Consider the following 24577-nt stretch of genomic DNA (forward strand, 5'->3'; position numbering starts at 1 on the left):
GCTAGCTAGTAGCACTAGTAGAAAACTGAGTTGTTTGGGCGGTTTAGGAAAAAGGTTTTGGGCGGTCCATGGTATAAACCGCTCAAATTATAACAAAATAATATAACAATTCGCCCAAAAAATACTTGACCGCTTAAAACATAAATATATCCTAACTTAATCTAAATTTTTTAAATTTTTGGGCGGTGCCTAACCAAATGTTTGTTCCTATTTTTTTGGTATTTTTTAGATCCCATAAAAACTAGAATATCTTCTTTTAGATAAGCTAATAACTAATAATTTTCATATCCGCATCTTAATATTGTTCTTCCAGATTTATTCTTTGATCCACTAATTTTTTCTTCATTGATTTCATTCTTCATTTGCAGGTACCAAATTATAAATTATTGTGATTATATTTATTATTTATTTATTTTAGTATTGTTTGATTTTTTTAGGTCTAAATTGATTATATATTGTTATTTGCAGATAATAATTGAATAGTTACAGCCTTTTCTTTTTCTTTATTCAATCTCAAAAGACGTTGAAGGTACGAAACTATTAGTTTCATTACGTTTACATTTGATCTCTGTGTGTGTATGTATATATATATATATATATATATATATATATATATATATGAATGCATATTCATTTAACTTTAATTAGAGTATACCCGTCCAAAATTTATCTAATAGAGATAAATTTTGGATTGTCCCTGTTGGGACTGCTTTTTGAATTTTCTATCTCATCAGGGTATGTATACATTTTAACTAGTTGTCCATCTAAGAAAAATTCGACAGTTGTTTCCCCTACTCCTTCGGGTTTGCGATTTATCCGCATACTTGGGGAGTTAAAGGGAAATGCTGCCGAATTTTTCTTAAATGGTTGAACTGTTAAAATGGATAAATATGAGATAGAATATTCAAAGAGTGGGTTAGGATCCACCGTCTTATGGTACCTATTAACAACATGTACATAACTTGCTTCACTTATTTGGATTATTTTAATTTTCAGATGGAATATAGAGAATATTGGATGTACAAAAGTGGGCGTCCTTCTGAAATATATACGAAAGGCGTTTATAGTTTTCTTAAGGCAGCCGAATCTAATCGGAGGAATGTTGGCTCTAAAATGATTTGGTGTCCTTGTGTGATTTGCAAAACTTTGCGGAGATATGAAAATATTAACCATATAGAGTATCATTTAATTGTAAATGGTTTTATGCCAAATTACACTTGTTGGTATAAGCATGGGGAATCACGGATTGATGGTGCCACGACATCGGTTAATTTAAACGATGAGGAATATGAAAATAATTTAAATAATGAAAATTTGAATGAAGGCAATTCACATGATGACAATTTGGATGATATGTTTAAGGGTTTAGAGAATGAAAATGATGACAACTTAGATGACATGTTTAAAGATTTAGAGACGGTGATAAAGTAAAATTACAACATCTGATAAAGTAAAATTACAACATCTATTTGAAGATGTAGAAAAACCATTATATAACGATTCTGAGGATTCAAAACTTGAAGCCGTTTTGAAGTTGTTTAACGTGAAAGCGAAAAACAGATGGAGTGATACAAGTTTCACAGATTTATTAGTTGTTTTGCATCGCATGCTTCCGAAAGGTAACAAGTTGTCGATTTCGTTCTACCAAGCAAAAAAAATGATGAATCCGATGGGATTGGAAGTTGAAAGAATACATGCATGTCCGAATGATTGCATGTTGTATAGAAATGAGTATTAGAACAGTCATGAATGTGTTAGTTGTGGTAAATCTAGGTACAAGAGAAAAAGTAATAGCGGTGAATATGAAATGATGTGAAGAAAAACAAACCACCGGCTAAATTATTGTGGTATTTTCCCGTTATACCAAGACTAAAACGATTATTTTCAAACGAGAAAGAAGCAAAGTTATTACGATGGCATTCAGATGAGCGTATAAATGATGGAAATTTGAGACATGTGGCAGATTCACCTCAATGGAAAATATTAATAGCAAATATCCAGAATTTGGCAACGAAGTTAGAAACATAAGGTTTGGGCTTAGTTCTGACGGAATCAATCCTTTTGGACAGATTAGTAGTCAACACAGTACGTGGCCAGTTCTTCTTTGTATCTACAATCTTCTACCATGGTTATGCATGAGACAAAAATACATAATGATGTCATTGTTGATTCCGGGTCCGTTTCAAACCTGGTAATAACATTGATGTTTATTGTCCCCTTCAATTGATGACCTTAAAACTCTATGGAGTTCTAGTGTAAATGTTTATGATGCTTATAGGAAGGAATATTTTGATTTGCGTGCCATGATTTTTTGCAATATGATTTCCCAGCGTACGGTAATTTGTCTGGATATACTACGAAAGGTGGGAAAGCTTGTCCTGTTTGTGAAGATGAGACAAGTTCGGTGTGGTTAAAAAATTGTAGAAAAACGGTATACATGGGACATTGAAGATTCCTTCCGACTGATCACAGTTATCGGAAGAACACGATAGACTTTAACGGAAAGACTAAGACCGGAAGAAGCCCGAAGAAAGTTGATGCATTTTCAAGAGTTAAAAATCTAGATACCGTTTTGGGAAAACGAAAACGAACTAGTTTTAAGAAAGGAACCATTTGGAAAAAAAGGTCAATCTTTTGGGACTTACCATATTGGAGAGATTTAGAGGTTAGACATTGCCTAGACGTTATGCATATTGAAAAAAATGTATGTGATAGCTTGCTTGGGTTATTGTTAGACATTCCCGGTAAAACAAAAGATAGCATCTATGCTCATAAGGACATGGAAGAAATGGGAATACGTAAAGAGCTAGCCCCTGTTGATATGGGTAATCGCTTTTATCTGCCACCCGCATGTTATACAATGTCAAAGGCAGAGAAAACAATGTTTTGTAAATGTTTACACGATATTAAAGTTCCATCATGCAATTCTGCAAACATTAAAAGGTTGGTGTCTATGAAAGACAATAAACTGCTTGGTATGAAGTCTCATGATTATCATGTGTTGATGACACATATAATTCCTATTGCAATCCATGGATTACTACCAGAGAACACACGACATACCATCACAAAACTTTGTTGGTTTTTTAACATGATTCACTCAAAATGTATTGATCCCAAGGAATTGGATGCATGGTAAAATGAAATTATCATCACGCTTTATGAACTAGAGAAGTACTTCCCGCCGTTCTTTTTTGATGTGATGGTTCACTTGGCGATTCATATTGTTGGAGAAATCAAGGCTTGTGGTCCTGTATTTTTGCGTTACATGTACCGTTTTGAAAGATACATGGGTGTCTTAAAATCCTATGTAAGAAATTGTAATCGGCCTGAGGGTAGTATTGTTACAGGATATGCTTCCGATGAGGTGATTGAGTTCTGTACAAGTTATTTGGAAGGCGTAAAAAGTATTGGTATGCCACAATCTCGTCACTCTGGTAAACTTCAAGGGAAAGGAGGTGTCGGTATGAAAATGTTCAACCCACGTAAGGAGAATTTAGAACTTACACATTTTTATGTCCTAAAACACATGACTTGTCTTGCTTCGTATGTCAATGAACACTTGAAGTTATTACAATCAACATAACCGAATAAGAACAAAATGTGGCATGAAATTAAGCATAACAAAGAGTTTTCTTCATGGTTGAAAAAAAAAGTAACTGATGGTCAGTTAGTTGTTGATGCAATTATGAAAACATTGGGGAAAGGTCCAGAGCTTAGAGTAAAATCTTACCAAGGGTACGACATTAACGGGTATACATTTTACACAAAAGATCAAGATGAGAAAAGCATAATGTAGAATAGTGGAGTTACAGTAATAGCATCAAAAACCAGTTTCAACAGGACGAATCATGATATACGGTTAGAAATCGCCAAAGACTCTTATTATGGTGTCATCCAAGAAATTTGGGAGCTGAATTACAGAACTTTCACTGTCCCTATGTTCAAATGTAAGTGGGTGAATAACAAAATGGGTGTTCAAGTTGACAAATATGGTTTTACACTTGTTAACCTTACAACAGATATAAATTAATATAAATTAATATTTAACCTTTTAGCTATTAAGAAAATGACAACAGCATTTAAAAAGATAAACTAAAAAGAATTTATTAAAACAAATTCAATTATAATAACATATTTAAGATAAACATATATGCATTCCACTCCATCCCCACTAACCTCTCAATTTCTCAAAACCACCGCCAAAATTATCATCCTTGCGCCAACGGGAACAAAAAACTATAGATTTTGCGGTTACACTCTTTCTACTCTCCTCCATCGCAATTGAACAGGTAAGAACCCTAACTTTTCCTCTTCAATTTCCCCTAATTTTGTGCAAAATTTTGACAGACATTCAACATTGTTTTAGGAATTTAGGTTGTGGATTCGTGTAGGAGCTTATAGTGAGAAGATTTGGTCAATTTTTAGCTTTGAAAAGTTATGGTTTATCGTTTATTTTGGTCGATTTTGATTCCGTGTGGACCCTTGATATCGGGGTATACTATGTTCTTGAGTGTCTCATGTGGTCCATGTATGCTTTTAGTGCATGTAGAAACCAGTGTTGTTAATTTATGAATTTGTGGACCCTTGAAACCAATATTTGTCAGTGTTGAATTTCCTATTTTAAGTGTTTAGTCTAATAATCTAGCTAGTTAGCTTTTAAGTATGTATAATTTGTTTTGCTAATTTGGGTTTTTTTGCCTTTTAGTGTGTAATATTTCGGGATGTAGGAAACGTAAGGCTGCTACCTTTTCAAAGAAAGACTGTGATTACACAATTGAATTAAACAAGGACATGCAAGCAATAGGTAAGAACACCAACGATTTCACTACATGGTTCGGAGTGTATTTAAAGGCCAACTTTTCTTACCATATTCCGACCGATGAGTTTGAAAATCATAAATGGGAAGAGCTGTGCATGGATATTAAGGTATTGTATTATTTTTTTATAATTTATTAGAAACATGAATTATATTATGTTTGCTTTTTTGTTTTATAAATGTTTAGACAACATGGAATATTAAAATTGAAGCTCCTGCACATATGATGCTTCAAAAAGCAAGAAAAGCTCATACGGATTGGCGAAGTTATCTTACGACACAGTATGTAAGGAATCAAGAAGAACCTTTTACATACCCGGACCTCGAAAAAGAACATTGGGAAGACTTCGTTATCAAAAGGAGTAGCCTGGAATTTTTGGTACATGTGAATTAATTATTATTATTATTTATTATTATTATTGTATGTGCTTATGTTATATATTTATAACATTTAATAACTATTTGTTTATTTATGCGAAGAAAAAAAGTGAAAAGGCAACAACAAGTGCGAACGCGAACACAAATACTAATTGCTTAGGGCGCCATGGGTTTGCGAATTTGGACTTTGAATCAATATGGTCTCACCTTTTTCACAGTATTCATGGCTTCAAAATATTCAAGACAGGCGCTCCAAAAAGTGGATCACGAGTAAAGCAAGCAAAGACAAATTAACTAACAAGTATGAACTTAAAGAAGATACGAAGGCATCATCTGTTTCTCTAGTAAGTATATATATATATTATAGTAAGGTTTAAACGGTTGTATATATTCTATAGGCTGAATTTGAAAAAGAAATGATTGAAGATGGCAGTTATTTTTCTGGGAAGGAGGATCCACTGACTAGGTTATTAGGACCTGAGCATGAGGGCGTTCACGTACGAATTCTCATATAATAGGTAATATATTACACACACGCACGCACACACACACACACACACACATATATATATATATAATTAAGAACCGGTGCACTAATAATCTGTTTTTTAATTAATGTAGTTCGTTTCGGGTGCATCTTTTTCCACCCAACATGATGATGATGCTTCAAAAGAACTAGATATGATGGTAATCAACAACTAATATGTTATATGATATCTATATTTTAGTACCATAGTTATGAAAATCCTTTGTTAATAATGTAGTTTATGTTTGTTAATAATGTAGTTCTACAATGAAGTTCTTGTTAGACAACCTCCCGCTCCAAAGTTGTCAAAACTCCAACAAGCTGTGCAAACTACCATGCGTAAGATCTTGACAGAGCGACCTGCTAAAATTAAATCATTGGCTTCACGATTAACACATCACTTTGCTGACGAGATGAGCTTTGAGGTTAATGTGCCTAAGGGGATGTACCCCGAGACTGACTTCAGAACACTAAATGACCACGTTGAATATGAGTCGATGTTGCAATTTTTAGCTAACGGGTGGCTTGATGCTAGCATGCTACATTGGTGCCAAATGTAAGTTTTGATTATTATTTTTATCTTCTACAATTATATATATTTGTAAATACCGCTGAATTTTTAACCTTGTACTATTTATTTTTCTTGATATTAGGTATTTGTATACTTCACAAAATCAAGATACTCGAGATACTCGAGATACTCAAGTCGCCTTTTTCAGTGCCCAAAAAATAACTGGGGAAGAGTGCAACAAAAATTTTGCAAGTGTTAAAGAGCATTTAGTTCAGGTCTACAAACTTCATCACAACAAAAAGTATTTTATTGCACCATTTTTCCATATGTAATATATGTTTTACTATCTTTAGTATAATCTACTTAATTTTCTTTGTTTTATCATCAAACTTTTTAAACTGACTCATGTGGAACATAAAGGTTGGATTTTTATAATGACTTTTGTCTTGCTTTTATGTAGCATGCACTGGGTGTTGTTCATCATTTCTCTCATGGAACATAAATGCTGGATTTTAGATTCAGTTTCAATTAGGGGGGGAAAGAACAAAAGTAATTATCCTCTTTCAAAAGCAATAGAAGCTTCTTTTGGAGGTGTATTTACTTGGAATATGATTAAGGTATGTTATGCATATTATATGGATTAACTATCTTGTATTATACATCTTTGAGTGATTATTTATTAATTAATTTTCTCTTTTAATTCTATGTAGTGTAAGCAACAAGAAGGATCATGGGAGTGCGGATACTTGGTAATAAGAAACATGTTTGAGTTCGTTATCAGCTTGCAATTTAGTTTTCCGAACAAGGTAAGTACTCTGTTATATATATACACACACACACACACACACACTTTGATTTAAGCGTTGTTTTAGTTAATCGGTTTTACGGTTGTATTATTCGACTTTCGTGTTTGTTATTTGCTTTTGGTTTATTTTTTTGATGATTTGAGCATGTTTTAAAGTTTCGAGTTACTTGGGTTTGGATGATATTAGGTTTGGGTTTAATTAATATATTGAGTTTGTTACAATTCTTACATCTTTTTCTTTTTTGTAATTTTTTTAGATTTGGAATGATACAACAACTCTAACACCAGAGGAAATCGACAAGTTGATTGAGAATATCATGACGCGGTTCGTTATTTCGGTATTTGATGATAAAGTGAGGGAGATAAAGCTTTGTTTAGAATCATGTATGAACAAGTAGGTTTTGTAAACGTGTTTGAACAAAGTAGGTTTTGTGATCGTGTTTGAACAAGCAGGTTTTGTATCGTGTTTGAACAAGTGGGCTTTCTGAATGATGTATTTTATAATGATATAAGGGTTTTGTTGAATTTGTTTGGTTTTGTTTTTCTTGCTGAATATTTATTCAATTTTAGAAATTATATAAATTATATGTTGGTTTTGGAGTGAATTTAAATAAAATTATTATTTTTCAATTTATCACTTTCTTTTGGGCGGTTCTCATTTCTCAGATTGGGCATCACAATTTGGGCGGTGGGCATCACATTTTGGGCGGTAAATATATCATTTGGGGCTTCTTCTTTTAAAGCAGTTATGTTGTATTTTGGGCGGTTTAAAATATCATTCTCATCTTTTCAGCGATGGTTGTTTCAGCGGTGGATAAACCGCCTGAAACAAGCAAATTACCGCCCAAAAGATAACCATTTTTGTACTAGTGTAGTCCAAATTAATTCAAGAGCTTAGTTGTTAGATCTGTTTCGGGACCTAGAAAGTGTTTAGGAAGGAGATTAGCATATGAATATCATACAACAAAGCTTTGACCACCTCTACTCCAACAAACAATTTGATCTATACTTTGATCATCCACCATATCATATATGTTGTCAAAATAAATTATTACACATTGTCTCTTATGCAATACACACTGATTTCACAGTACACAAAAAGATCAGCAATACAGAAGGTTTAAAGTAAGTAGAATCCCATGACTTTATGATTAATGAAAAACAGCAAATCAAAAGTCAAATTAATCCATAATTTAGATGATTGAATGCATATAAAAAAATTTTAGAACAATGGTGAATACTTAAGTTTGGGAATCACAGATCTACTACAACTATTTATATTTGTTTCATCGGAGTCCATCTTCATCATCGGGGTAGTCTCAATTCTAGTGGGCTACCGAGAGGATATATGTCGGTAACAGTGGGTATTTATAAGCTGATATGGGGTGTGGGTTCATCTTCATCACGATAAGAGAAATAAGAGAAATAATCATCGCATTGTGAATGGTTGGAGACGGCAAGGCAAGACACTGAGTAGGAGGGGTTATGGGGTGTGGGTTCAATAGCAGTATGAAGAATTAATTAGAATCCACCACATCACTCTCATATATCAAACGTAACCCATAACTCGAAACCGATCCTTGAGGAACTTTGAGTACCACTGCCACAGAGTCACCGGGTTCCACCAGAAGTGTTGTATTATCAAGTGGATAAGAGATGACATACATGCAATCTTGAAACGTGCATCGTCTTGGGGAAGCAATTGTATTAGCTTTGAAGTGATGACTTGTATTTTTTGTTTTGTTATACATTTTAGGAACCACGCTATTGTCACTGTGGAATTTATCTAGGTTGATGCACGCACATAAGATGATACCACATATGTTGTTGTGCATGTGCAGTGGTGCTACAAAAGATAAAACATCTCCCCTATTTCGATAAGTGCACCAGTCAGGAACCTCTTCTTGCCATGAGAGTCGCATCATAAACCTATTACTGAAGGGTAATTCCTGTTGTGGGGAAAACTAAAGTGTGTTAAAGGCAGGCAGCATAATATACATGAAAAGAAAAAAAGAAACATAAGTAACTACAAATTAAATTAATTTAAGAGGGAGGGGTTGCATACCTTGCACACTTCAGTACGTACAGAAGCAGATGACATCACATCTAATGAGAAACACCGACCTGCATCTATATATGTTAAGTTTGGTGAAAGAAGTGGAAGCAACCTTAATTGCTCGCATCTCTCTATGTTGAGGTAAAGCAGTTGGGAAAGGTTGCTTAAGGTGTCAGGAAGGCTACAGAATGGGTTCAATGAGAGGTCTAACTTCTTTAATGACACCAAATTCGCAATCTCGACGGGTACTTGGGAGACACTGCAATTTGCCATACTTAAATGAGTCAGGTTTGTTAGTCCGGTGACCTTCATGAGAAAATAAGGGTCTTCAGCTCCTAGTTTGGGGCAGGAATAAAACTTGAGGGTTGTCAGAAATTTTAACTCGGAAATGTTACAAGGAAGATTCAAAAGACTTGAACAAAGTTGTACTGAAATGGATGTCATGGTTCCAGGAAGGTTTGGAATCGATTGTATGAGGTCACAACAGTATAACTGTATTGTGTTTAATTGATGGAATTGGAGAAGGATATCAGGATGGCTAGAGAAAGTGACACCATTTAAGTACAAGTGTTTTAAGGATGCTAGGCTTACGAGTACTCCACCTAATGAAATCTTTGATAGGTTGCATCCAGAAAGGTTTAGTGTTGTTACGCGGGCTTCTTTAACTTCAAAAGAGTACAGCGTAGGATCATTACCCTCATCAGTAAATGATTCCATGTCGTCATCATCAATATTACCAAATGAGAGTTTTTGTAGGGATGGTAGCTTGACTATCATTTCCCAAGGGATCCTCTTTAACGAAATGCATGACCTTAAATCCAAGATAACAAGTTTTCGAAGGTCACCAATGGAGCTGTGCAACTCTTTTAAGTTTCTGCAACCACTCAAGTGAAATTGCTCAAGATTCTCAAGGCCAGATAAATTGCCAGTCTTGGTTAATGAGCATGAATCACTCACGTCCAGAATCCTTAACTTCTTCAGACTCTGGAAACACATAAATAAATACATATAATATACAATTTTAGCATTTATATATGCATACTTTGAAATAACTTTAAGATGTTGCTTCTATTCTTTATTTATTCACAGCGGGAGAATCATGAATTTCCAGACGTCATTCCCTCATGATGCTACCACGCCGACATTCAGGTGTCTGTCAATTTTAGAATTTAAAATCGAAAAACTAAAATTATATAAAATTATGAACTTTCAACATGCCACTTCAATTAAAAGTTAAAACCCATTAAAAGAGTGGCAAATACATTAAAAATATATGAACGCCGACACATGTTTGGAATTTGCTTACTCAAACTTAAATACATAAATAAATAGAGAACCTAAAATGCCCTTTTTTTTCTCCTTATTCTGTACTCTTTTACATGCTATAAAATACCTAGAGGATTATAAACTTTTGCCTGATAAATTGATTATTATTTAATCAAACACCTAATTTCAATTTTAATATTTAAATGAGACTAGTTATAAATTTGTTACCGGATATAAAAACTAATAAATAATAAAGAGAATATCCAATTCAACATATATCCTTTCTCGATTAAAGAATGTTCATCTTACTATTTTAGATCCACAATAACGACACTAATAAATTGTCAATTTAAATGAAATGTTAAACAATCAATTTCATAATAAATTAACTAATGAATTGAAGTAAGCCAACACAAATCAAGAGTTTTCATACACTATATCAATAATTTTAGTTAATCCTATAAATAATAAAAAACTGAGCCCAGGCTTATCTAGGCTTGAGCTAGAATCGTTCAAAATTTATGTCTAAAGCTCGAGTTTGACTCGATTCAAGCCCCATTTCTAAAACTCAAGTTTGGCTAATAAGTAATTTCAAGCTCGGCTTGTTTATTAATTAAACTGTTTACATTAATAATTATTTTATACGTATATTTTTAATCATAACTTTTATATATAACATGGGTATGCATTATTTACCTATTTTCTCATACATGCATATATACATACATACATACAGAGAAGGGGAGAGAGAGCGAGGTGGTTTAGTGTACAAAGTGAACAATTATGAGAAGCATACAAAGTGAAGAGAAAAAAGCGCAATGTCAGTTTTGTGATTTTAGTAATTACGCCACCACTTGTTTTTTCATTCGTTTCGCAGGATAACGATTTGTATTTTATCTAAATACATACATACATATATATATGTGATAAATAAAAACAAATTTTTGATAAATATTGGCCTGTTTAGGCTCATGAGCTAGCTTTAAGCTTGATAAACGAAGCTCTGACTCAAGCTCATTTTCAGGCTCGGGCACGTTTATGCTTGGATTGATTCAAGCTTTTTAACAAGCTGGTCTCAAATAGCTTATGAGCGACTTGGTTTATTTACACTATTAGGATAAATTACCCTTTTTAACTTTGTCTTTACAAAGATATTATCAGTATGTCTAAAATAATCATATAACCATATATATATATATATATATATATATATATATATATAAAAGTTTCAAATCAACCATCTCCTTTGTTTCAAAAAAAAATCTCAAAATATCCATGCTAAACAAGATGGTCAAAGTTATGACCCTCATAAATTCCCCTAATGTCCATAACTAATACAGTTGGTTATTTCTAACTTTGTTAGAGTTGCTTATTTTAAACAGTGACTACTTGACCTTTATAGTCTCATATATACCGTTTGTCTCGCTTATTTACTGTCGGAAGACACTATATAATGTTGGCCTCGCATATAACCCGTCAGATCTCGTATTTAATCTGATCATTTCTTTAATAAAAAAGACTAATTTTTAAAATAATTGTTTAGTTTTTTTTTAAATTAATATTTATTATTCTATTTCAGTTTTTTTTAAATTAATGTTTACTATTCTATTCTAATTTACTTTATTTTTAAGTTTATAAATTTTAATTTCTAAAAACATTAAGTCTTTAAACAATTTTCAGAACTGTAACATAATTCGTGAGTTCATACTCGGCTTAAATTTTAATACAAAATAATTTTACAGATGTCACTCATGTAATTTTAAAATGATGAAAATATTTCAAGTACTTCGCATTTAAAAACAAAAAATTGTATACCAAGAATATAATTAAATTAGATTACTAAACACTAATTTTTTAAAAGTCATAACTTTTTAATAAAAGAAATGATTTTAAAAATTAAATTATTTTGTAAAAGAAATTATTAAATTAAATATAAAATCCGACGGTATATATACGAAACCGACGATGGTATATATGAGAATATAAAAGACACGTGGCAAGTAGCCACTCGCTTAAATAAGTCAAACAAACTTAAAAGTGAGGAGCCGACAGTATTTGGTATGAACATTTAAGGAATTTGATCGTTTTAAACAAAACCTTGACCATCTTTTTTGAAATGGACATTTTGGTAATTTTTCCGACAAATCAACCGGCTTCTTTATTTCAAATCAACCGGTTACTTTTAAATTTATAAACAAAAAAAGGGCCTGTGTAAATAACAAAATATTCATATGGTACAAATTTTTCTTTTCTATATATATCATTTAAAGTTTTTATAACCATTAGATTTGCACAGGTCCAATTCTCTCTGTTAAACGTCCAATTTTCTCTCAACTCTGTTTTATTGTTCAAATAATTTGTAGTACAGTAGAAACTCTATAAAATAATACACTTGGGACCACTAAAATTTATTAATTAAAAGAGTTATTAATTAATCAATAAATTAATAATTATTAATTTATATATTAATTAATATTTTATTAATTTATAGTAGAATACTTAGTTTACAAAGAGTTGGGTTATCGCAATGCAATGGATGTCAAAGATGTTCTGACTCACCTAGAAGAAAATGTAGTTGTTGACTGATGAAGAAATTATTGAAAGCGTTATTGGAATTAATAAAGATGATATCGATGAAGAAGATGATGAAAGTTCTACAATGGAGCCCCCTTCGCGAAACGAAGCTATTAAAGCGGCAATCACATTGAACAATTTCTTGTTGAGCTATGAGAAAATAACACTAGAAGTTCTTACCATGCTAAGAAAAATTAGAGACGAGATTGGGGGAAATTGATTTCAACAAAAAACAAAAGACAATTAAGTCATTTTTCAAGAAACATTCATAAATCATTCATGTAATATGCTATATATAAGGAATTATTAATTTATATTTTATATAGGGTCTAAAGAAATTATCAAAAATGTATTATCTTATAATTTTAGCGAATTATTAATTTACCACCCTATCGCCGAATCGGGACCGGCAAAAGATATTATCTTAGAGAGTTTATTAAATAATCGAGTATTAATTTATCGAGTTTCTACTGTAAATAAGAAACTGTTGAGATAAGTATAAGTAAGGGCATGGGAAACAAACACGACAAGATTTCACGTTAAACCTGTTTTATTGTTCTAATTTGTAATAGATAAGTGTCATTTAATCATACCTTCATTCCTTCCAAAAATGTTTCCAATTTGCTCTTTCTCAGATCTAGAACCACCACATTGCACATCTCAATATTGTCCAAGCTTTTGAAAGGGAAAAGATCCCAGGACATGTATTTCAACTTTTTGAAACATAAGTGACTCATCTCATCATTAATCATAAATTCTTCAACACACCAATCATCTATCCTATCTTCATAAAACAAAACTTTAATCAGCCTCAGTTTGCTCATCTTTCTAAAAGCCTCCATAGTTACTTCCAGCATGTCCTCTTCGAAACAAAATGCAATGCTTTCAACCGAGTCTGTTCCCTGATAAAATATGAAGGGGCAAGAGAGCTATAGCTACTTCTTAAGTATTAAGCTGATGTACACATATATCATAAACACAAAGATATCATACCGAGCATTCTGTCAATACGCGCATCACGTCCCTTTCATCCCACAATCTAGTACGTTGTCCAGGCTCATCTTCGTTTTCTTGTCTGACAATTTCAAGTCCCATTTCTCTAATTGCATGACGCATCCACACTTCATTGTTTGATGTTATTTCAACAAGACTTTTATCAACTAGATATTGAATTTCATTATTTGGGAAGAATCTTAAGTCTTCATCCTGTAATACTTTCACAACTGTATCCTTCTTCATTCCATCAAAGAAGCAAGCAATATCCAGAAATAACTTTTTGAGTCTTGGAGTAAGTGAATCATAACTCAACTGGAGCTGCTTTTGAACATCACCATGCGGGATTCCTTTCAATGTCTCCAATATGCTTGGCCATTTTTCCTTTTCATACTGTTTAAAATGGCTACTCCACACCTTAAGAACCAAGGGAATCCCTCCGGCATGACCCACAACTTCTTCTATGAACGTTGTGTTAATAGGGTCGTCTCTTGCAAACATCAGCCGAATGAAGAGGTTGAGAGATTCCCTTCTGTTTAACAACATTGTTTGGTATGGCACGTACGGTATGCTACCAAGGGACCGTTTATCCCTTGTTGTCACAATTATTCTACTTCCTTCATAGAACCATTTAGGATAAATGCCTAATGATTCCAACTGCTGAAAGTTATCAACGTCATCCAGAACCAAAAGAACCTTCCGACGACTTACCAGCCTCCTTATCTTTGTAACGCCTTCATTATGATTACTCATGATTGAAAACCTTTTTTCATGAGTCAGACAAGATATGAGCGCCTTTGGCAACTTAACCTTCCAACTTGGAGCCTGGCAGATGTAATGGATATCCGCAAGAAAACAGCTAAGATCGAAACTTGGAGCAATTCTGTTAAACGCCTCTTTGACAACAGTCGTCTTACCGATCCCACCAAATCCAAAAACTGCAACAACCAAAACACGATCTTTTTGGTCTAACCTTAACGTTGAGATGAGCTCTTTTGCCCGAGATCCTATCCCAATAGGGTGGTCTGTAACATGCAACTCTTGTGGTCTTTGCATCTTCTCAAGTTCATCGACAATTTCTAATATGAACTTCGCTTCGTCCCTGCCAAATTTCATTAATACACAAACTTCAGGGCAGATTATCTTTTCTTATTTAAGGTACTTTAACAAAAGAACTGCACCTTATTTGCAACAACTAAAGACAAGGGCGGGAAAAGTTACCCGTTTTGCAAGGGAAGCCCAGACAGTTGACCTATTTCTTTTAGGGCTTGTCTCCATCTGTGAACTCTCTCTGGATCCAAGTTAGTGTTGGTGTGATGAGCTTGGAAAGGTTCCATGAAAGGACCTTTTTGACTCCTAACATCAGATGGTTCCACCTTATAAAATACCGGAAAAACTTTTCTTTCATCAAGCTTGTGGAAACTGTCCATAATATTGAGAAGCTCATCGAGGCATCTTACGGAAGACGCATAGTCAGAGGAGAATACCACAACATACATCTCAGATTCCTCAATAGCTTTCAACAGTTCTGAATGCATATCTTGGCCAAGAGGGAGCATGGTGTGGTCAGAGATGGCAAAACTGTTGCGAATAAGCGCAGCCCGAAGGTGGCTGATGAAGGTTTTGCCAATATCTTCAGACGAATAATTGATAAAAATGTCATTCTTTGGTCTTTTAGATGATGACTGGGGTTCATCATCATCATCAAAAGAACTTGAATCCCTTTTCCTCTTAGAACAATCAGATGATGATGATGAGAATGGATTCATTTTTGAGTTTCAAAAGCAAACAACACGTGCTGTGTCCACTTTCTGCCAAAACAAACAAACAAAGTGCATAGGCAGATGCTATCAAGATGCTAAATCTAGTTGAACATTGAACATTGAGCATAAGCATGTGTGTAGAATAATGCAAATAATATTATACCTTTTAGCTTTGAGTTTGTAGCTGCAGAATTATTAGAAAATGGAGACCTTAAGAGCAGAATTAGGATTTCTTTTTTTCTTTTTCTTTTCTTTGATTTATTTTCTATCATCATACCTCTTTCCTGGAAATTTCTTTCTTAATCTTTTTCTTTAAATAGCGGGCCCGGAATGCACAGCAAAGTCTCAAGATGTGCAGCCGCAATCAAATTCAACTTATTCAACTTTTTATTTTTTATTTCAAAATAAAAGCATATTTAGATAATAATTATGTTGTTATAAATGTTTGAGTTAAAGTTAAAAAATTAAGTAATAAAAAATGAGAAGTGTGAAAAATAATGTAGTTCATTTATCTTAGATTTGAATAGTTATGATTAATTTGAGGATAAAAAATGATGAAAAGAGCATATATGAAATTATATGGTGTATTGGCAACTTAACCATTATTCACAACTACTTTTTTTTTTCTTTTTTTTAGACGCATGCTTGGTTAATCATCTAACTAACATTTCTTTTCATTTTGAAGATATGCCTACAGAGATCTACGGCTTAGAGGATGCAATTAAGCATCAACGCTTCAGAAACCAATTCAAATCAGTCCACAAAGAGCTTTGTCTATTATGGTTTGTGAATCAAGAAGTTTGATATACTAAAACAATAACTTATTTTATTCTCTTGTTCATATCTATTAATTATTGTCTTATTCACCTTAGAGGTTAGTAATGCATAGCCCTTAACCTAAATGACTTTTATGTTTCAGTATACTGCATATTCCCGTTAATCATCATCCAAGTTTAGTTAACTCGTCATTTATTTATGCCAACTTAGATGTAGTCATAATGTTCTTGTCTTTGACCTCGTTAAAGCCACCTACCTAGTGCAAACTTCATTTTATGTGATCCGATCTTATTGGTTAGCAAGGTATTGGTGGTTTCTATTAGCTTATTTATGAACTTACGATTAGTTGGTTCCTGTCACAAATCAATTGGACCTTATGAAGTAATTTAGTTATATTTTAGCTATCTAAGACAACCTAAATAGCGTATTTTTACCCAGATTATGGTCTTTACACAACTTGATTGAATAAGAAAAGATTAAACAGAATTGAACTAACAAGAAATTTATTGATAATCTGATGATACAAACTTTATAACAATTTTGAATGTTTTGACTCTTGAACATTGACCCCTATTTATAGATTATCAGAACCAATCATAATCTAACATGTATCATGGAAGTTATAAACGTTTCATTTGACACTTCTAGACCCTATACTTACATGAATATTCTATATACAACATAAACATACTTTGACATAATTACACTATAACCCCTAAACTTTGACTCCCATGGATTAACTAAATTATTTGCCAACACGTATAGCTTGCTTTATGAATAATTTAGCTTGTTTTGTGTAATTATGTTTTCTTGTATTTATAAACTAAGTCCGGTTTCTTGTATAGTCATCGAGAGGGGTCATGCCAAATTTTGGGAGGTTGCACTACTTGGTAAGTAAGATACTATATATGAAAGGGTGTTTGTGTGTGTGCTTGCTGTTAAGGAAAAAGATGGACTCTAGTTTACCATTTGCACTGGTTTCTACAAAGATACAACAAATGATCATTAAGAAAATATAACTGAATTTGGTTTCTTGACTTACATATTTTTAATCAAACCTACATGTAAATTTTGATCATTGTAGAGAGTAAGACTACTATGTTATGTAAACTCTTGATTAAGTTTAGTTTTTTTTTTTCAATTTTTTGTAGTGTCGAATGTGAAGCAACTTCATAAGGACAAAGTGGAACACACATTAACTCTTGCGATACTCAAGATTATCTGTGAAGAAAATTTTTAAATCAAAGTCTAATCATGTTGAACAACTTTATCTTGCATCTCTTGTGGCACTACTAGAAAATGGGTACCATTGCTAGGAAAATTTGTGACACAATTTTTTGCGTCGGAATTTACCACACATTTCCGACACATTTTCGACAGAAAGTAAACCTGATTTTTTTACGACAAAAACTAAAATGTGTCATAATTGTGTCGGAATTTCCAACGCATTTCCGACACAAAATTTTAATTTTGTAATTTTAGCTTTTTTAATATTTTTATCTAAATCATAATACATATTGTTTCAGAAATGCGTCGGAATTTACGATGCAATTCCGACACAACAATTTATTTTTATATTTTTAGTTTTTTAATATGTTAATCCAAATAATAATATAAAAGGTGTCGCAAATGTGTCGAATTTTGTGACACCATTCCGACGCAACATTTCAAATTTGTATTTTGTTTTTATTTATACGATAAGTAAATGATAATTCAACACATTAATTAAATTAATAATGTAAATTCCAACGCATTTCCGACGCAACGTTTATTTTTTAGGAAATGCGTAGTAAATGTGTAACGACTTGCTACGCAATTCTGACAACTTGTATGTGTTTTTTTGTTTTTTGTCAATTCTGACAATTCTGACACATATAACTTTATCATATGTGGAATACTTTATTTTCCTAACGTATACATATACATACATACTATATATTTACGTGTATACATGCTTAACATTACACTTATACTTCTAGGATTATAAGAGGTAGTTCTAAGTTATAAGTTCTAACCCTACACGCATACGTATATGAATGTTAATATGCATAGGTTTGTGAACTAAAAGCATTCCATGTATAATGACATTGTGTAAAAGATGGCATAAGAAAAAAAAATGTATAAACCTTGGTTAAACATATGTTTAAAAACAAAATAACCAAACCGATTAATCGAAATGAGCCCGAGCTTCACTTATCAAGTTTGAGCCAGCTCGCACTCCTATCATATATAATTTTTAAAAATATATATTTAATAATTAGCGAGCTTGAGTCGAACTCGAGTTTAAAAATCTACTCACGAGATGAGTTCGAGCTCTGCATAAATTGAACGAGCGAAGCCTGAGCCAAACTCGAGTTTAAAAATCAACTAACGAGATGAGCTCGAGCTCTGCATAAATTACATGACGGACCTCAAGCCTAGTATAGCCCGGGCTCGGCTTGACTCGTTTACACCCCTATGCCCACCCAAACCAATTTGAGTAAGCTTGGGACCCACTATAATATATAAAAGTATTAGCCCATATTGAGGGTCCATTAGTTTTTATTTTGTTTGTAAGTATGGCCCATTGGTAATATAAAACAATTTGCCTTGGTATTTTTTGACCTAAAAACCTTAACAACCGTCATCCAAATACAACCGTTCAAAATCACAATCTATTCAATCCGATTCACTGGCGATCATTCCAGGTAATAACCAATCTGCTCGATCAAGTAATTTCGAATATTAGTGCTCACTATGTGCCTGTTGTTGAAATTTAGATTATTAGTTTAGTTAGGTTTCATTCTGGATCTCCACAGGGGCGAAGGATTGGGTTTTTGGGCTGCGTTTTCCATTTATAGCAAAATTGGATTTCTTTTATTTTTGTAATTAACCATTTAAAAGAGGCTGGATGCATAGGTGTGTGCATAATTCAAACTGGTGAAATTTGATCGGTCTTTGCTTGCTCAATTAAAGATTTATCATACTTCATATTTTAGAATAATGAATTACTGATTTTTGTTGTTTCATAATTAAGAACTATAAGTTGTGCAAGTATGCCAAATGTCTTTTTGAATCTTTTCTTGCAAACAAGACTGAAATGGTAAAGTTTTCTAAAAAATTATAGTAAAGCTAGGCCACTAAATGAACCGAATGAACAAGAACGGGTCTTTTTTGTGTTTGTTCGTTTAACTTTAACCGAACAAACGAACAAACACGAACACTTAAAATGAATTGATTTTCTTGTTCATGATTTGATGGCTTTGACTATGTTTCGTATGAATTCACTTTCATTGACTGGCTGAAAATATGATTAGTTTATCTCAATCTCAACCATATGCAGTTTCTCTAATTTTAACTAGAAACGAATAGGTGGTTGTATAGATGGATAATTGCTAGTTTTGTTGATCTAGATCTTTTGTTTTATAATAAATGCAGGGTGTCTTCATTATGTCTGGTGGTAGTGATAAGTGACATACTGGCGGTGGTCGTGGTATTAGTGGACGTGTCCCACATCCGAGTGGTAGATCACACAGACAACAGTTAGTTGACTCTAGTCCTATTAGTGATGATGCTAGTAGCTTATAGAAATACACCTCAGCAAGAGGTCGTATCGTATTTCGTGGGGTACATATTGGCCCTGGTAATAGTAGTTGTACGGATACCGCATGAAACCCGACAGTAGTGGCAAAGTTTCCGGCATACAGGTGGCTCAATTAGATACGATGACTATCGTGTTAGACTGGTAAGTTAATAATATTTTTCTCACTTTTAATAATTGTATATCATTTAACACTTACTGCAGTCTATATCCTATTATTTCTCTAGAGGAAGGTCCTTCGTAGAGAACCAACTTACAAGGAAATATTTCTTATTACCCACCTTAACAAAGAAGGTAAAAGAAAACTGTTGGCTGGAGAGCTGGACGTTAACAACTTGGACGAGATGGTGTTTTGTACTGAACGAGCCAGAGAAGCTTATGTAAGTTATATGTTTCATCTTAAAGTAATTATTGAATGAAGCTTAGTACACTAACAATCGTCTTGTTCGTGATGAATTGTAAGAGGACCACTTGTTTTTTATGGTAGAGAAGTGCGGACCTGATTTTTGTGAAGACGATCCTGTTGTGTGGTCACATGTTGCAAATGGTTGCACGAAATTGGTCTTTGGGATAGGATCTTCGGATCTGAATTACGTGGTAACTGGGAAACCAACATCTTACAAGATTACACGATCATCTACTGAGCAACAATTACAAGAAAAGGTTATTATTACTGTTATCATTATTTTTGTTATTATTATTGTTATAATTATGTGTTGTTTACTAAATTATTATATATTATTTAAAAATATGTAGATTCATAATATGGAAGTTTAAATGGAAGTTGATAGGAAAACACAGGAGGATATGGAAGAAAAATTGCGTCAAGAAATGCAACAAAAAATGGACGAAGCGATACAAAGAGGTGTAGTAGAGGCCATAAGAAACTTGCAACCTTCCAGTCCTCAGTAGTAGTTTTATATGTAGTGTAACATTTCAGTTTGTAGTGGATTTGTGGCCGTTTAAACTAGTTTTGTGGTTTTCTTATGGATGTTCATGACTTCGACTGTATTTTGTGTTTTAAAATGGTAAAAGTTGTTTTGCGTGTGAATTTGTGGTCATTTTGTAAGGCCCCGAACCCCGGGTATCCCACAGTTGGTAATCATTCAAAACACTCGTAAACATAATTAAACTTAAAAACAATTCTTTGCATTAAAAACGGCATTACAGAGTATAATTCGGCGGAAAACGTAAATAGATGGATAAGTTCCCAAAATCAAAATTTATTTATAACTTTTAAAAGTCTTTTGAAATAAAAAGGTTTATAAGTAATTCCTCATTTCAGTATGCCCTTCACCGTCTAAGTAGCTCCGTGCACGTTCAAGCGATAAGGCATCCTCTTCCTAACCTGAAACTCACATTAACATGCACACAAAGTCAGCTTAAGCTAAGTGAGTTCAAGTTTTAAATAAGTAACAAAATTCTTAAATATTCATTCCAACAGTTTTAAAACGGTAAATGGAAATACATCGGTTAGGTCACCACATTCGATAAATAGTCATTCTTACGTATAAGCATCTCTATACGTGCATTCCTATATATATATATATATATATATATATATATATATATATATATATTACATTCAATAAATAACATTCAGGGCTGAGAAAACGTACAACCCAAACACGTAACATTCAGCGCATGCAAACACAAAGTAGGCATACGCAACATTCAGTAGTCGAAACGACTACAAACATTCAGGGTTGAGCAAACGTACAACCCAAACACGTAACATTCGGCGCATACAAACACAAGGTAGGCATACGCAACATTCAGTAGTCGAGACGACTACAACATTCACCAAATATTGGCCATTCTAAATATATATAAATATATATATATATACATACACATTCTATAACATTCCAAGGCCTACCAATACTAGCAAGCCTATGTAAAACCATTCAAAACATTTCATCAAGTAAGAAAAACACTTAGGTGTGCATGCTAGCCCAAAACTTAAAAAGAGTTAAACGGGGCATCAAGAACTCACCTGAGATCGATCGAATACTTGCAACGAGCTAGGAAGTTCCTAAGGGCAAAATCACAAGCAAGGGCCTGTAAATTATACATAGCGCGTTACTAAACTAGACTGTAGGAACACTCTAGCCTAATGGGCCGTACAAGCCCAACACTTTGGCCCAAGGCCCAACAACTTGGCCCAAGGCCCAACACTTGGCCCAAGGCCCAACACCTTGGCCCAAGGCCCAAAACTTGGCCCAAGGCCCAACACTTGGCCAAGGCCCAACAACTTGGCCCAAGGCCCAACACTTGGCCAAATCGGGTCGAATGCGCATGCAATAAAACTTAAAACCATTTATTAACGAACCAGCCCCGAATGGACCAAATTCCATTTTAACTCTTTTAATTCATCATAATTATGTCACCCGAGTTAATAGGGTTGACGGTTCCTTTTTACAACACTTACTTTAACATTTAAACGAAAATTCGCGCACCACCGACTCAATTGACGAAGCATTAACCACGACAGCCCCGAGCACCAAAAAGATAATTTTTCCACAGCCCTTAAACTCCCCTAGGGCCATGCAAATTGATTCGGTTGGTCATCCAACCGATTAACGCATTAAACTCAACAATTCTAGACAACCGAACATAACAATCAAACTACAACTAGTTGATCAACTTAACGAACACCTAAGAACATGATCTTTGAGCATGATATACGGGACATACCTAGGAAGATTGTGGTGCAAAAACTCACTTCAAACAGCCCCGACAAGATCACAATTGAACATCCACCGGTTAAGCCTAAAACGAACTTATCGATCAATAACGAGTAAAACGTGTAGATTTTAGCATGCGAAGATGCATTTAATTACATAGGATAAACTTTGAAATAAATTATTAAATTTTTACCAGACTTTAATAAATGTCTTAGGTTTATAAAAATATTTTTCTTATATTTTTCTATTGGACACAAAAATTCTAAAAATTCCTCCAACACAGCAAGGTACGTGCAGCTATTTCAGTGCGCAACAAAATGGTTTTATTTTTATAAAATTCATTACCGAACCAAATTAAACGATTCCAATTGGGTTTGGTTCCTAACTCAAAATACTAACTTCCAGAAGTAGAACCAACCAATTTGGACCTGTAGAAAAAAGGTTATGACGTCGGGAAGACAGACCAGAATCCGTCATCCCGCATCTGCTTTGACACTCAATTTTATAAATTCATAAAAACCATTCAAATCTCGTCCAAAAATTACGTATTATACCTTTCTGGAAACTAGACTCGAAGTAGAACATCGTGGAATCAAGAATCGATCAAAAACAATGAATTATCATTGCGTTACAGACCCTACAATAAACGTATACGAATCTGTCAGCAAACTGTTATCATCAAAACTCAACCTTAACGACCAATAAGCGCGTTAATATGATCAATTAAGGTGTAAAAGACATGGGGAAACATAGACCTAACCTTGAATTGAAGTTTGGCACTTGGAATTGGCTTCCAAAAACGAAAATGGGAGCCCTATGGCAGCTGCAATGGTCCGATCGGCCAAGAGGAGGGCTAGGGTTTTAGTTTTTATGTTATAATATAAAATGTTACACTCTAGCCCCTCCAATTTGAAGGATATAGCAACTTGAAAGAAAGGTTTAATGAATTTAACGTACCGGGATGACGAGAAAGCCTCCGAGAAAAGTCAGATAAATCCCGAGAGATGTACATACTTTACATGCTTTAAATCACTTATCTGAAATTAATGAGTGTTACACATTTATACAGGTATTCTGGGTTTTATGTATTTTTAGCATAATAAATGGATTATACTGCAATTTATATGTGCCGGATTTCCATCTGAAAACAATTATGCACGTGTCAAAATTGCGTCGGAAAACATTTCATATTTGTGTCGGATTAGTGTCGGAGAATAATTTAAAGTAGCGTCGGAATTGCGTCGGAGAATAATTTAAGTCGTGTTGGAATTACGTCAGAAATCAGTATGTATATGTGTCAGAATTGCGTCGGAAAATTAAAAATTAATACTGTATTTATACGTATAAGATAATTATAATTATTAAAAGGTATTAAAAATACAATAATTATAATTATTAAAAGTTGTTAAAAAGTGTCGGGAAGGTGTCGGAAAATTGCGACACAATTATGCGTCGGAAATGTGTCTTAATTTGTGTCGGAAACGTGTCATAAAGGAATTTCCGACGAGGGTTTTTCTGACACGCAAATTGCGTCGTAAGTGCGTCGGAATCGGTCGTTTCTGACGCTTTTCCGACGCAATTCGGCGTCACAACCCAATTAGTTAGTGTGGGTATGCTAAACGATACACCAGAGGTGATAGATGTTGGCCTAGACGGATCAAACAATCAAATCAAACGAACTTATGAAACAAACATAACTTCACGAACATAGAAGGAGAAAAAGACTTCTCTTGACTCTCTCTCATAAAACTAATAATCTAGACTCTATTTATAAACCTACCAAACTTGCTCTCCAAGATAAACCTAACTTGAGAAACAAGGCAATCTTATTCTAGAATAATC

At 33.6% G+C, this 24577-nt stretch overlaps 1 protein-coding gene across 2 annotated transcripts in view; it reads right to left on the bottom strand.

The window, feature by feature from the left end:
- Positions 1-24577, bottom strand: part of LOC143554019 (TMV resistance protein N-like) — a 97425-nt gene that overhangs the window by 48888 nt on the left and 23960 nt on the right. Inside the window, exons 2-5 of one of the 2 annotated variants that reach the window (XM_077043888.1) lie at positions 13929-15030; positions 13529-13837; positions 9105-10079; positions 8281-9003 (exon numbers count right to left, since the gene is read on the bottom strand). In XM_077043888.1, coding sequence (XP_076900003.1) covers positions 8557-9003; positions 9105-10079; positions 13529-13837; positions 13929-15030 — 2833 coding nt within the window. In that variant the 3' untranslated portion in view covers positions 8281-8556. Of the gene's footprint in view, positions 1-8280; positions 9004-9104; positions 10080-13528; positions 13838-13928; positions 15031-24577 lie in introns of those variants that run through there. The other variant, XM_077043887.1, reaches the window with a different exon arrangement.

The sequence above is a fragment of the Bidens hawaiensis genome, unplaced genomic scaffold, assembly GCF_021521415.1.
Source record: "Bidens hawaiensis isolate Kalapana, Puna unplaced genomic scaffold, B.hawaiensis_p1.1 tig00017470_1, whole genome shotgun sequence".
Classification (NCBI taxonomy): domain Eukaryota; kingdom Viridiplantae; phylum Streptophyta; class Magnoliopsida; order Asterales; family Asteraceae; genus Bidens; species Bidens hawaiensis.